We start from the raw sequence: 15,521 nt of genomic DNA, 5'->3' as shown, positions 1-15,521 counted from the left end.
TTTGGGGAGATTCATAAATGCCATTATCCACTTAAGTTCATAAGCATCTGCAGTCTTTCTCTTGTCCTTCAGTCTTTGACTAAGAGATGGGATCTGGGGAAGATCCCTTCTGTGAGAACTTGTGACAGTGACCAGTCTGACTTCTAGATGCATTTCAAATGTAACTTCTGCTTCCCAGTTTGCATTCAGAAACCATCTTCTGTGCTGGAGTTGGTCTTCAAATGGGAAAGAGTTTGTCAGCAGTGGACAGAAGTAGAACAAACTATTCTATGAATAGTGTAATGTTGTAATATTTAAACACTTTTTACATGAATAATTCTCCAACACAGTTCCCAAAGTAATACTACTGCTTTACATGTGTTTCCATATTTTTAATATAATGCAATATGGTGGCAATGCCAGGAATGTGCCAGAGGCATAGAGAACTCTATACTGAGAGAAGAAAGGAGGAGGAAATCTGTGATGAATCTACATAAGGAAAATGTAATGTTCCTCACCAGGAAAATTGCTGCTGTACACTCACACTTGATGATCTTTCAAAGAGCATAATGCCCTTTCCCTCTCTGCTTTACTCAGATGTATGTTATTGTGGAGCATTTTGAAAAAAAATGCAATAAAACATTTTGATAACGGTTACACATTGCCACACTGTTCTGCCTGTCCTAATGAGTATATCAAGAAATACAGAAGAACTGGTGTTAACACTTGGTCTTCCCCTTCTAGTGATGTTCAGATATATATTTGTTTTGGTATTTATTTGGGGTTTGGTTTTTTTTAGCAATAAAGTGATCTGTGTTCTGAATGATGCACATGAAACATAGGGCTAATAAAGATTGAAGTTTTGGGGAATTAGGTAAATTTAGGAGCTAGTAATATGGTGTTTCAAGGTTTCCTTTCTGCCTGAGGCTAGACTGTAGCTGGGACAATTAAGTGGTTACCTCCTTCTGGTCCTTCAAAAGTCACTGCTATTTGTCTTAATTATCTTCTTACCTTCATTGAGAGAGAGACTTCAGAGAAAACTTTAAAATACTAAATTTAAAAGCAGTTTCTTCTTTTATGCCTCTTGTAGTCTGTGTATCTGCCAGCTTAAGTGAAAACTGGACTTATTGGCTTTCCTATATACTGTAACCTTTCTTAAGTCTTTACTTTTTTTTTAATATTCTTCCTGTGATTCTGGGGACATCTCAGTTGCATCAAAAACTGTGTAGGCATAGCAGTTCAGGATATGCTCTGGTGAGCATGGTGGGGTTTTTTGCTTGGTTTTGGGTTTTTTCCTGAGTTAATGGTTTAACTCAGTGATCTGAGAGGTCTTTTCCAACTGTGACAATTCTGTGATTCTGTGGACACCAGAAAAAAAATATGTTCCACTGTGAGAGCTGTTGGACATTGGAATAATTTGGACACTTTTAATCAGCTTGACAGCGTGTGAGATATTTCACTTAAATCATGTTCTTACTGAGAAAGATTGGTCCAGGGGATCCTTGGGGTCACTTCCATCCTGGCATTCTGTGATCTCAGTAAAAGGAATCAGTTAATGATACTTTAAAAATATGCAGCAAAATAAAAAATATAATCCCAGCCTAGAAATGTGAGGCATAAAATCATCTGATTAAGAGCAGCTCTGTCATAGCACACATCTTGCGTATTAAATGTTAAAATACAGATGGTGTGTCTTTAACTGCACCTTTAACTGGAAACTGGGGCCAGAAACTGCAATTGTTGTTAAATTAAGGAAATCTTAGATATGGCTTTTTTGGGGGATGTTCTTTCTAACATTTCATTAGAGGATAAAATTACAGAAAACTGAATTCATGCACAGAAATACCAAAGAAAGGTCATTAGAATGCAATGGCTTTAAATTAGAGCTGTACTCATTCAATTTTAGTTCACAATGGGTTAGGAAATTTTAGATTAACAAGTTCCTAGCGTAAGTATGTTTCCAAGTATTCTTTAAATAAAGTGTGATGGTTTTCCAAATCCAAAAGTAATCTCAGCTCAAAACTTTAAAATTCAAGTATAGCAGCAATCCCAAAATCATTGCATAAAAATGAGGAATTTATGTTGCAATTTAGCAGTGATATATATACTGCTACTAAAAGAGACTCCTATCCTTCTACAGGTAGAAATTTACACTCCTTGATGTTCTGAGTTTTCACACAGTGAGTGTATATGTGGATCTCCTTTATGCCATTCCATAGCATGTATGTGACCATAAAGGCAAGGCTACCAAGGAATTGATTCTCCTGAATCTTTCTGCTGTGTTAATTTTCAACCAGGTCAGCCGTCTGACTCTGTTACCTGCGTGGCCACAGTAGCACAAGGACTGCTGTGACTGAGAAGTAGCACTGGGAATGGGAGGCAGGTTTATCAGGCACATTGGGGCTTTATGTTGGAGGATGCCACTTGTGCAACCATGCCCTAGGCGGAAGTCCTCTCATTTAAATGTGTATTTATGACCCTTCAGCAACCTACCTCATGTTGCTATTACTAGAAAGATTTGCTAGCAAAGGGGAAATAAATAAGTAAGTTAATGGAATTGGACTGTAAGTACAATTTGTGGCTTGGAATAGTTTACAATTGCAATCAGGTATTTTGGCTACATGTCACATTTCATCATATGCAATGAAAAATGTTGTTAGTTTAGTACAAGCTGATGGATTGCATACGCTTTTTCCTCTTTTTCCTATTGAGGAGTTCTCTTGGTTGCATGTACAGGGAGAGGAGAGAGCCTGGGCTGAGCCTGTGTTTGTGTCTGAGAGCAGTTTTGAGATGGCTGTGATGAGGAGGGGATGTGGATGGCTGCTGTTACTCCTGCTTCAGTAAAGCATCATTTGCTATTCCAGTAATGATGCAACAGTTCCCTGGGTAAATAACTATACAGCAAAACTTGAATAACTTAAATTTCTTCATTACTGTGTGCTTTCAGAAATTCCTGCTTTTTGCTTCCTTTTCCTCTGTGAATTTCCAGTAAGTTGATTCAGACCTCTTTGTCATTTGTTGCTGGTTTAAACCAATTCTTATTTTTAATGGCAGTTCTGGGCTTTTGTTTAAATTTAAACTAACTTTGTGAAACTCGAGTAAAGTATAAGAAATTCTGATGTCTGGACTCACATTATAATCAAGTGGGAAATGAGAAGTAAGTGTTAGGCATTAAAATAGTAAATCTTTGTCATGGTTTAACACCCTTCAAAACCTTTTTTGGTCTACATGTTTATTTTTAAAAGCATTTTAGGGAATGATGCAATGTAAACTTTGTGATCAACAAAGATGTTTGTTCTTGCTCTCTCGCTGCTGCCTGTGCCTGTGGCTGTGAAGTTCTAGGTATCATAGCAATGCTTGTTTTTAATAGAATGCTAATCTGACTTCAACATTTTCAAGCTATGTGACAACATTATTAGGGTGAGGAAAAAAAAAGGCATAGTTCCTTGTAGACTAATAAAAGTCTAGGTAACAAAATTCCCTGATAATGTTTCAAGATCATATTTTTTCTGCTTGTGTTTCTAGCAAGACAGCTTTTTGTCCTGTATAGCTGATAGCTTTTCCAATGCATATAAGGTGTGAGGAAGCAAAAGCTGCAAAGTAAGAGTACAATAAGTAGCACTGGAAATGCCCTTTAACAGTTGATAGGAATATTGGTAATTCTCTGAGAGGTGGAAAACTTACACTTTGTGGGTCTCAGGGTAGCTGAATCTTAACTTCTACATGAAAAGTAACCATCTAAACACATAGTAAAGTAAATATGAATTACATTCATAGAGGACAGCAATGCGGAACTAAATGTCTGTGACATGCTGAGGGTTGTTAGGATTGGATGTGCAACTTCTTCATTTTTCTTTTCTAAGAAAATGTTTATTTTGGAGGGGATTTGTTTGTTTATTTAATATGTTTGTCTTGTTCTAGAGATTTATAGATAATTATGATCCCTTTAGATATCACACACAATGAACATCCATTTCTAAAAGCTGAAACCTGCATATGGCTTGTTAAAAAGAGTGGTTGTTTTTTTTAGCTGCATAGTTCAAATCTACTTTCAACAGAAATATTGGTGATCTCCAGAAATTAAAAAACAGCATTGCAGTCTTACAATATACAGATTTCTTTAGCATCAACAGGTAGAATAGACTTAAGTTACCTGAATTTTTAATGCATTTCCAGTTGTAACAATAATACTTAAAAGAATATCAAAAGAAAGAATGCTTGTTTACATTATGTGTCTTAACATAGTTGAAGCAAGGAGAAATCCAGCCTGGATTTAGTAAAGATAAAGGGAGTGTTCAAGCTACTTACTGCAAATGGATTTAAGTTTAAAATCTTCCAAAACTATACACATTATATGGGCTCCTATTTCTAGTATATGTTTTACGTACTTTCTGTGTGCTGTTTAATTCTGATACTTCTCAGTGTGCTGTTAGGTGCTTTGTTGATCAGCATTCTTAATTGTACACTCTTGTTGAATATTTATTGTCCAAATCTATGACTTGTATATGCATAATATGCTGAATTATTTCATAGCAATGCAGAAGGCTGCAATATGGAAGAACAGGAGGATACCAAATGTGTCTATACAAAATATGTACCTCCAGTATGTTCTTCTGGAGATAATTACAGTTACATTTCTGAATGTTATCTATATGTAGAGAGAGTAACACTGTTTGTCATTAAAAAAAATATATATAATCTTTATGATCTGTAAGAAATAGTTGAGGATTCGTAGGTGGGTATATCAGTGTTTCAGTTCATGTTGTAAAGCACAGTAGCCTCAAAATTAAATCCACTAAAATCAGGCTGAAGTTTGTGTTGAATGGAATTCTGTGTTGTCTTTCCCTAGGAGGAACAGGCTGCTAAACTCAAAGCTGAGAAGATTAGGGTTGCATTAGAGAAGATTAAAGAGGCACAAGTGAAAAAGGTAAGTTATTTTAACTGATTTATAAGATCTGTATTTTCCTACCTGGAAAATGTAGGCAAAATGCTTCTCATTTTGTATGTATTACCCTCAAGTTTGCCTAAATAAAATAAGAACACTGTGGTGTTCTGATCTTAAATGGTAATGTACTTTCTCATCTAATCTGTACCTAATGAAGAAAATTGTAGCATATGGGGTAACATTGTGTTTTTCTTAAAGGATATCTTATTTTATATCTGAGAGAACAACTGTTATGTTATATAACACTGAGAGTAGGAGGTGTCCCTGCCCATGCAGGGGGGGTTGGAATTAGATGAGCTTCAAAGGCCCCTTCCAGCCCAAACCATTCTATGATTGTGTGAATACTTTGCTAGCTCCTACCTAGAGGTGAAATGAAGGTCCAGCCTCCTGAAATTGCCTTTGTATGTTAAGCAGTCACACATCTAAAATTGGGTCTGTTCTTCACAGACCCTTTCTTATTATGCCTAACAGGATTTTCCAGTGATAAATGTAGTACAAGCATTCTAGACTACAGAAAGGGGTTATCAAGTGGAGAAATTTTACTGACATTACTTGACACACTACTGAAGAATACAGTGTTCTCCTGAAATTCTGCATCATTATTTCATGTTTGGAGTTTTTCAGCAGCTTAAAATGCCTTTTACATTTAGTGTTTATATATCAAAAGCTGGAAAGCTGTTCTGGCTGGAAGATAGGCATTAACAAGCCAACCAGTGTGTTGCAATTAGAACATTTTAACTTTTCCAGCTAAAAAATGTGTTTAAAAGGAAGCATAATGACTGGCAAGAAAAATCTATTGAATTTTCTGATTGGTTAAGAAAAGGGCTACGTTTTTCTTTCTGAACAGTAACATCTAAAGTGCCTATGAAAAGTCATAGTGTTTAAAAGCAGTTTTCTTTCACACTAATGCTTCTTACTCTTCAGAAAATGAAGACTTACTGTAGGTATATTTTACATAACCATCTTTTTTAGAAAATATGGAGGAAATGGGCAGAAAGCTTGAATTGCAAATGTGAAAAGTTCTGATTCTGTAAAAGGTTGTGAAAAGCTCAGTATCTATGTTTCTCCCACCTAGAAATGTCACCAAAATTGTCACAAAGACGCTTAATTACCAGAACAGGACACTTTGGCAGGAGGATTTTTTTCCACTTTAAAACAAAACTGAAAAGTTGTCATTCTATTGGGAAGACCCTTATATTTACTCTCTTACACTGAAGGATACTATCTTGTTGAGTGTCCATTATACAAATATCTGTGGCTTTTTACACTTTGAGAGAATGTTTTGATTGAACTTAACATTTTATGCTACTTTAACAAAACCTTAGAAAAAGAAAAAAGATCTTAAAAAATGTTTTGTTTTGAAATACAGGAAATTAGTCCTGCTCATAGTTTTCTTAATTTTCTGCTTAATAGTTGGTGATCAGAGTCCATATGTCTGATGACAGCTCAAAAACAATGATGGTGGATGAGAGGCAGACAGTGAGACAAGTATTGGACAATCTGATGGACAAATCACATTGCGGTTATAGTTTAGATTGGTCATTGGTGGAAACCATCTCTGAATTGCAAATGGGTAAGTAATAATTATAAATCCCTATAGTATTCTTCTCTACTAATGTAACACTTGTCTATATCTATGTCCTTAGACTGATTTAAAATTCCTGTCTTCATAATGTTCATCATCCTGTTCATTCATGCATTCGTGTAATGAAACTCATGAACAATGAGAATGATCTGAAAATGTTTTCTTAATTCATATTAAAATCATGTCTAAATTCTAAGTTGTGATACAGGAACATTAGCAGTGTCTAGTCACTGGGCCTCCTGATTTTGATGTTTTTCTTGCAGAAGAAAGAGTGATAAAGAAGGATAAAAAGCTTACGATGCAGCTGCGCCAGTATTTTATACTGAACATTATATCTCTTTGTACAAAAAGCTTTCTACATATTTTTTCTTTTCTATATTTTAATATAATTTGCATTGTGGCTCATTGTTAAAGCTCCTTTTTACTGCATTGCACATACCACAATGTGAGTTGTTTATTTAGAATTGTAGAGTTTTCAATATTAGAAAAGACCTTCAAGATCATCAAGTCCAAACATCAGCCTTACACCACTGTAGCCACTAAACCATTTCCTGAAGCACCCTGTCTGCCTGTTTTTTGAACACGCCCTGGGATGGTGCCTCCACCACCTCCCTGGGCAGCCTGTTCCAATACTTCACTGCTGTTTCTGTGAAGAAATTTTTCCTAATATCTAATCTGTTACTCCTCTGGCACAAATTGAACTCACTACCTCTTGTCCTGTTGCTGGTCATTAGGGAGAAGAGGCCAACTCTTGCCTCAGTACACCCTCCTTTCAGGTAGCTGTAGAGAGCAATGAGGTCTCCCCTCAGCATCCTCTTCTTCAGGCTGAACAGCCCCAGCTCCCTCAGCCTCTCCTCGTAAGACCTCTGCTCCAGACCCCTCTCCAGCACTTCAATGTCCTTCCTGTAATGTGGCACCCAAAACTGCACACAGTACTCAAGGTACATCCTCACAAAAACCAGGTACATGGGTAAGATCACCTCCCTTGTCCTGCTGGTCACATTATTGCTGATACAGGCCAGGTTGCCATTGGCCACCTGGGCACGCTGCTGGCTCATGTTCAGCCTGCTGTCAGTCAACACCCCCAGATCCCTCTCTGCAGGCAGCTCTCCAGCCACTCTTCCCCATGTCTGTGGAATTGCCAGTGGTTGTTGTGGCCAAAGTACAGGACCTGACATTTGGCCCTGTTAATATGATTGGCCCATCAATGGAGCCTGTCCAGATCCCTCTGCAGAGCCTCCATACCCTCAAACAGATCAACACTTTCACCCAGCTTAGTGTTGTGTGTAAACTTACTAAGGGTGGACTCAAATATCCCCCCATCCAAATCATCAATAAAGATCTTAATTACTGAGCCCTGGGGAACACCTCTCATGACTGGCCACCAGCTGGGGTTAACTCCATTTCACACAAGTCTCTGGACCCAGCCATGCAACCAGTTTTTTATCCAACAAAGTGTATTTGCCTCCAAGCCATCAGCAGCCAGCTTCTCTCTCTGTGGGAAACAGCCTTGCTCAAGTCAAGGTAGATAACCTTATTACTTCTGGAATAATTTGATGTTTCTATCACTGAAAAAATCTCTGAATGTGTAGGTGGCAGGATCTGGAACTCAGTGCTCAACCCAAGGTCTTTCTCATTCTAGATTTGCTTTCATAAGACACTTATATTCACTGTGCAGCCAGGAAAAAAAAATATTGGAAAAAAAATTTCAACTTCTGTTAGGAACAAAGAGCTAGGCAGCAGACAGAGAGATAAGCTGATATGTATCCAAATCAACAGTTGGACTGTTAGAAGATTGTGAAATGAAACAAGGGTTAATCATGTTGGGATATTTTGCAAATATGTGCATTCCCTACTATACAGGCTCAGTGATACACTGAGAATGATAGAATTTGAGTGCTGTATTGAAAGAGTTTCAAGCTAAAGAACATCTGTAATTATAGAAGTTTACATTCAGACTGCAGCATGGTAAACCTAAGAGGGTAGAATTCAGTTTCCTTTTTCATTTTCATTTTGACTTTCACTGATCCTTGACAGGGCAGCTGGTAGGTAGTTTTTGATAGATTTCACATATGTGGTTTTTAACATGATCCAAAATGCAGCCTGTTTGATTCCTGTATTTTGTACTAGAACGTGAAAAACAGGTGAAAAAGTTATTACAACAAAGCCCACACCCTTGTACTGCTGTGTATTGTGTTATTTTCCAGTGGTTCATCTTTTGAAACATTTTTTTCTGGCAATACCTATGTAAGAGGAAGGAACTTATTATAATATTTTCTTTCAGCAAGACACAGAGGACTTACATACTTTCTCAGTGTACTTTACCATGTTGTCTTGTCAGTTAATAGCTCATGAACAGCACAGTTCAATAAGATGCAGTGAAAGCTTTAAGTTAACAAATGTCTGAGAAAGAAATGAGGACTGTGAAGTTCTTGGTTTTTGTTTGTATTTTATGTGGTCTGCTTCAAGTGTAGGTGCTTAACCAGTTTTTGAGGAGTCTGATTTAGGTACCTGTACTTGAAGTAGAAGGTCACTTGTTACTAATTGTTTAACCAGGAGCTTTATATATACACTTTCACAAGAACTCAGTGATACTGTTTTCAGAATGCAGAATGAAATGCTTTGCCAGTTTTATCCTGCAAGTTTTTAACTGACATTTCTAAGAGGTTTCTTTTGGTTTAGACAAAGGTCCCTTTTTTTTTTTTTTGTTAAAGTTCTAGCAGAGAATTTCTATGAAATATGTGTGAGCTACAGCATTTTAATTTTAGAAAGTATGTTTAATAATTGAAAAATTTGCATTAAGTGCAGGTTTACATACTATCGGTTTGTGTACACTCAGTGAACAGTTTCCTGTTTGAGTTCAATTATTGTTCTTCTAATAACAGTTGTTATGTTTTGAAAGATACCTAGTTTCACTTACAAGGCTGAAGTGACATTTAGGCTTTCGTATCACAATCCTCTGAAGTTTTTGTTTTATTCTTCTGCTAGGTAATGCCTTTTTTACTTTCTTGGAAGACAGTATTGCTGTGTTGCTGATAGAGCTTGATGGAAGTCGTGAGTCATAACTCAGAAGCTTCTTAGAAAGAGCTGAGACCTGAGTAATGTTGTGTTGTCATCTCAGACCTGAATTCATTCCCCCCAGATGACATTTTGTTGCATTCACTCTGATTAGTATTCTTAATTACCAAATATGTTGAGATGTCATCTGTTATCTCAGTCTTCATTAGTGATAGCTCCTAGATGTGAATGTGATAGGTGCCATATACCATCTGTAAAAGTGTGCTGTAATTGATTTTGTGGAAAAAAATGATGTTCTGCTTTCAGATGCAATTGAAAGGGCAAGCAAGTCCCAAAGGATTCTGAAAGAAATAGTTTGCTGAAATGCCACTGTGTGGAGTATGTGAAGAGGGAGCAAACTACAGAAAGCAAGATTCTACAGTACTGTCTTTTCAAGGAGAAGACAGTTGGTCCAGGGCTTTCCCAAAGATGTATTCCTCCTTACTTGCTTTAGAATAAGAGTTTTCAGATTCTTCTGCATTTTAGTAAATTTGCTTTGTTTTTCTTCCTGTCTTTTGCCTATTTTTGATATCTTGCATTTGTAATAACTATCTCATTGGAAAGTCATAGCTCATAGTTCTCAGAAGCTGTTGATACATCATTTATTCAGCACAATGGATTGTAAGAAATGTCACTGTCAGTTCTCAGATTACTTCTACAGTACCCTCACTAAGGATGGGTATTCTGCATCCTTCAGAAACTTCTGTTTTCTCTCTGGTTATGCTCTATTACTGGTTTTAATACTTTACAAGTGAGATGATGATGGAGAATGAAGAAAACAACTTTTGTGCTGACAAAGCTGCCTAAGAGGTTTCGCCAGGGAATGCGTGAACCGGAGTACATATAAATGTGATAACTTTATTTGTAATTATAACATTTGAAATGTCATCAAATTTGAGTCTGCTGTATTCATGTGGGATAATAGACTTTGTCAGGTAAAAAAAAAACCAAAAAACCACTTAATATATGATGGCACTATAAGCTTGAAAAAATAAGTGAGAGCATTGAGGGTGTGTGTGTATGTGTAAAATTAAACTGGACACATCTGAAAATTGACTTGAGTTCTTTTAGTTTCTTAGTGTAAACTTCATCCCCATTTTAGTAGACACTGAACTTTATTTTCTGCCTTGTCTCCCAGGTATAGTCTTAAGGGCATGGACTTAATTAAGCTCTGTAAGGGGAAGTTTAGGTTGGATATTAGAAAAACATTCTTTGTAGAGAAGGTGATCAGACATAATGGGCTGCCCGGGGAGGTGGTGGATTCTCTGTCCCCGGAGGTTTTTAAGAAGAGACTGAATGTGGCACTCAGTGCCATGGTCTGGGAACCACAGTGGTAGTGGATCAAGGGTTGGACTTGATGATCTTAGAGGTCTCTTCCAACCCTGATGGTTCTGTGATTCTGTATAACTAGAGTAGTTTGTCTCAAAATGTGACTGATTTGAATGTATTTGCTCTCTTTTTATTGCTACAGAAAGGATCTTTGAAGATCATGAAAATTTAGTTGAAAATCTTCTGAACTGGACAAGAGATAGTCAAAACAAACTAATGTTCGTGGAACGTATAGAGAAATATGCACTTTTCAAGAATCCCCAGGTAAGCCCCAGTAATCATGTGGAATGTGTGTGTGCATGCACACATGCATGCCTGTTTGCAGTTTCCCACTTTTTTGGTAGCATTCATTTCCATGCTTTTATTTCGATAGTTGTGTATGTATTAAAATGTGAAACAACTTCACATTTTGTCACTGTGTACGTCCACATTGTGGTTGACACAAAATCAAGTCACTAGCAGAAAACAATGAGCTGGAGCAATCTGCTTACTAATGTGTTTGTGGGTAATTTTCATGGAGATAAAGGCAAGCAGTTTCATGGCATTTACTCTAATACTAAGTGCTATTCAAATATGTAAATATGCAAGAAAGGTGTTGACAGATATTGCTAATAGTAATGCCTCTCCACTGTGCATTCTTAAGTTGCTGGCAAGAAGGGGAAGAGGAAATCTAAGAATAGCTACTCCATGGTCAAATGGCAAGTGAAGAAAAGAGAAGAGAAAATGTGTCCCTCCCTGTGGAAGCTGGGACCTGCCTCTGTTCACCTGTGTTTCCTGTTCCCTGGCTAGAAAACCAAAGGTCCCTCTTCTCTCTCAAATAGCTTTAATGCCTCTCCTGTCTCAAACGGTAGCTACAGATACTTTTTTAAAAGCAAGAATTGAAAACTATGTCTTATTCAAGTGCTCTGCAGTGAAGCAGCAAAACTCTTTAAGTTCTTTTTAAAAGCATGTAGCAAATACATTTACTATCAAGTACATACAGTAGGCGCTGTCAACAAGATTGAGGTACCACCATAATATCAATATTTCTCCTTGATTTAAAACACTGAACTGGCTAAACTTTGTGAATTTTTTTTTCCAGTAGAAGACTTAGAGGTTAGGAAGAAGAAGATGGTCATTGTCCTAGTACTTTCCAAGCTGAAGAAGATTACAAAACTTTGTATTAAATAAGATACAGTACCTGTGCATAGTTAGGTTCCTTTTAATAGTCAAGGAGTGTTTAGTAATTTTTCATGAAAAATAAGGATTTTTATTCAGCAAAACTGAATGCCCATAGAAATACTAAGCTTTCTTTTTTTTACAGAACTACCTTCTGGGGAAGAAGGAAACCTCTGAGATGGCAGACAGAAATAAAGAGGTGCTTCTAGAGGTAAGACTTGTCAAAACAAAAAGGGCATAGTGGTCATTTCAGAGCTTGAGGCTAAAGTAAAAGGTTGTGGTGATTGAAATTGATGAATGGATCTGAACCTAGTTCTGGAACAACTGGGAATGAGATGTGTTACATTTGAGATAAATAGCTATTTTCAGGTTACCCTAATTTGGAAATGATCATTTTATAACAGTGTATCTCATTTGTTTAGGAACTAAAATACCAGACACAGTGATAATCAAAATGAGATTACCTGTAACCATGGCTAAAACAGTCAAAATTGCCAGAATTGTCACCTGGTTTTTTTTGACCTGTGGTGGTACAGAGTTTTTTTACTAATACTCTCCAAGTTGTTATTCTCCTGAAAATTCTATGCCACTGGTTCAATGATTGGTCTGTGTTACTATTTTAGATTTTGTCAGTAAGCTATGTAGTTTCAAGTAGTTTCAAGTGTCATAGCTTCCACTTGATTTCCAGAATAATGATTATGATTTCAGTAGTTACACAAACGTAAATATTTTAAGTATACAATTTTGAGTTATACTTGTGCTCTTAGTATGAATTTTGAAAAATGCTTATGTGCATACTGTGAATCAAAAAGATGCTTGAAGCCCTGACATGCAGGGGTTGTAATTTTAATTCTCTGTCTTCTCTGATTACTCATAAATCTCTGTGATGCATATTAATCTTGACTGTGTTTGAAGCATTTATTTTCCTCAGATCTTTTTAAATGGCAGCTTAACAGAAGCTGTGGTGTTAGCTGTTTGTAGCAACAAAGTATTCATGGAATGAACTGTAGCTGTGTCTGTAATTAGGTTTTGTGTATACACAGACTTATGAGGCTACATCTATAGGGTGACCCAGTGACTTTAAATCCAGTTAAGCCATTGGAGAATCTTTACAGTGACCACTTATATGTTTGTTGCCATTCTTGCACTGAGAAAATTCAAAGATCCCCTCGTTTGTTTGTCTGAATTACTTTATAGCTTCTGTAATTAATCTCTTTAGGTCATATTACCACATGAAAAAAAGAGCTGCCCTTGTTATGTGTGCATTCCTTAGATAAAGTCTTTCAGAATTTCAGTCATTAAAGCACCACCGTATGCTGTATATTCTGTCTGTTTCTCTCTTTGCAAACCACTGTTTATTGTCAGGAGTGTTTTTGTGGAAGTTCTGTAACCGTGCCAGAGATTGAAGGAGTTTTGTGGCTAAAAGAAGATGGGAAGAAATCTTGGAAGAAACGTTACTTTCTTCTTCGAGCTTCTGGAATCTACTATGTCCCTAAAGGGAAGGCAAAGGTATGCTATTTTAAAGCAAATTCCTTTAATTTTTTTATTGCTAGTACATCAGAACAGGAGTCAGCCTTGAATTTTAGCCTAGCTATACCTTGCCTGGTGCTACACACTTTGATTAAAGATTCAGCTTTATCATGGAAATATTGTGTGAATTACTGTGGTAGCACTTAATATGAAGGGTGTAAGCCCAAAGTTAAAAATACAGGAACACAAGAGACTACTGCAAGCTCAGAGTTAGGTGGTCATTAACACTTGAGGCAAAAGGATTGGTAGAGTTAAGAGGATGTCTTTCCTCAGGCACAATTCAGATAAGGAACAAGTCATGCTGCAAATGCCAGTCATAAAAGATCAGATCACCATCAGTCTGCATAATTTCAGTTATTTCATTGGTTAAATTGGTAGATATAATTGGTGTGAGATTGGTAAATCTAATCTGAAAATTGGTAAATATAATGCCATTTCTTCAGTGTCACTGCTGTTCTATATGTATCAGTAATGAAAACTAAATAGCTTCTAAAAATGCTTTATAGTTTTGAGACTGAACCTACTGAGTTCACGTTGTCCATGAATGCATCAGTCTTGACAGCACCAACTGATCCTCGGTACAGGAAGTCCACATCCCTGACAGCTGGCAGTGAAGGCAGAATCTCTGTCAGGAAATCAAATCCCTTTAGAGCTGAATAAATCTCAGATGTTCCTTCCACAGCCTCCTGCTTTGTTAAAAAAAAAAAATCTATGAGCAAGATATCCTGGTCAAGTTCTCTGCCATACAAGAACTGCCAAGAAATCATTAGAGTTCTATTCACAGCCACAATGGAATTTGGACACTTTGATTTTTACCAAGATGAAATGTAACCAAAGGTCCCTGATCAACCAATCCTATTTACTTTCTCCTGATACCATCTGTGAATAAATATTATTAGTTTGGTGTAAAATGTCATCAAAAGGCAAAATTCAGACAAATCTTAAAAAGCCAGACTGAATTTGTAAAAGTATATCATGGTTACAAGTGAACATCTGATGCAAAAGTGCGTGCATGGTTGTATCTCTTTCTTATATTTGTGGGGTTTGAATCAAATGGAAACTATGGTTTGACCTTAACTAATAATCAGTATTCGATCTTAACACTAGACTGATTTTGTCAGTGCATGTGGTTTTCTTAGAGATACTTTGTAAATTATTATTTTTGTATGTAATAGGTCTCCCGGGATCTCGTGTGCTTTCTGCAGCTCGATCATGTCAATGTTTACTATGGACAAGACTATCGGAACAAATACAAAGCACCCACAGACTATTGTTTAGTGCTAAAGGTACCTTGTTAGTTGTTTGGGAAATTCTCATACTAAAAAGAGCAATTAAAGAGCTTGAAACATTTTCACACTATTATCGTAACTATCACATTATCGTAACGACATTTCTTAATTATAATCAAGAGCTGATTAACACTATATTAATCTTGGGAGAGACTGTAATTTAGAGAACAATTCCTAAAGCAGTATAACAACTGGAAAGCTATGCCTGTCAGTTTTTATGGTGAATCTCTAAATTATCTTTATTCTGCATGTGGGAAATCTAAATTACCAGTGGCAATGAGAAAGCTATGTTGTAGGTACATTTTCTGGGGAGTCATACTGAGCCTCCTTGACAGAAGTACAGTTTAAAAATGAGAAAATACCATGTGGGTTATTAGTGCAGAAGGAAGAAATGGTTGTGAATCGGTTTCTTCCCCATCAAGGTGGCAGATTTCCTCCATCTGCCAGAGCATCTGTATAGATTGCATGGTGAGAAGAGAAAAAAGATAATAGATTACATCAGAAGAATGGATTTACTGAATTAACCTAGCACTCTAGGTTCTTCTGACACTGGCCGTTCTTTATAAGCTGTGTAGGGAAAAATTAGAACTACTGGACAGTCTTCCAGAAATACTGCAGCAGAATATTTTTCAGTCCTTAGAAATTTATG

The 15,521-nt window shown here is 36.7% G+C and overlaps 1 protein-coding gene across 1 annotated transcript in view; it reads left to right on the top strand.

Moving 5' to 3' along the window:
* Positions 1-15,521, top strand: part of RAPH1 (Ras association (RalGDS/AF-6) and pleckstrin homology domains 1) — a 94,397-nt gene that overhangs the window by 61,604 nt on the left and 17,272 nt on the right. Inside the window, exons 6-11 of the mRNA XM_030454034.1 lie at positions 4,829-4,906; positions 6,338-6,497; positions 11,038-11,159; positions 12,199-12,264; positions 13,419-13,562; positions 14,759-14,869. Coding sequence (XP_030309894.1) covers positions 4,829-4,906; positions 6,338-6,497; positions 11,038-11,159; positions 12,199-12,264; positions 13,419-13,562; positions 14,759-14,869 — 681 coding nt within the window. The remainder of the gene's footprint in view (positions 1-4,828; positions 4,907-6,337; positions 6,498-11,037; positions 11,160-12,198; positions 12,265-13,418; positions 13,563-14,758; positions 14,870-15,521) is intronic.

Source organism: Calypte anna, chromosome 7 (assembly GCF_003957555.1).
Source record: "Calypte anna isolate BGI_N300 chromosome 7, bCalAnn1_v1.p, whole genome shotgun sequence".
Lineage (NCBI taxonomy): Eukaryota > Metazoa > Chordata > Aves > Apodiformes > Trochilidae > Calypte > Calypte anna.
This window is presented reverse-complemented; position numbering and strand designations above follow the sequence as displayed.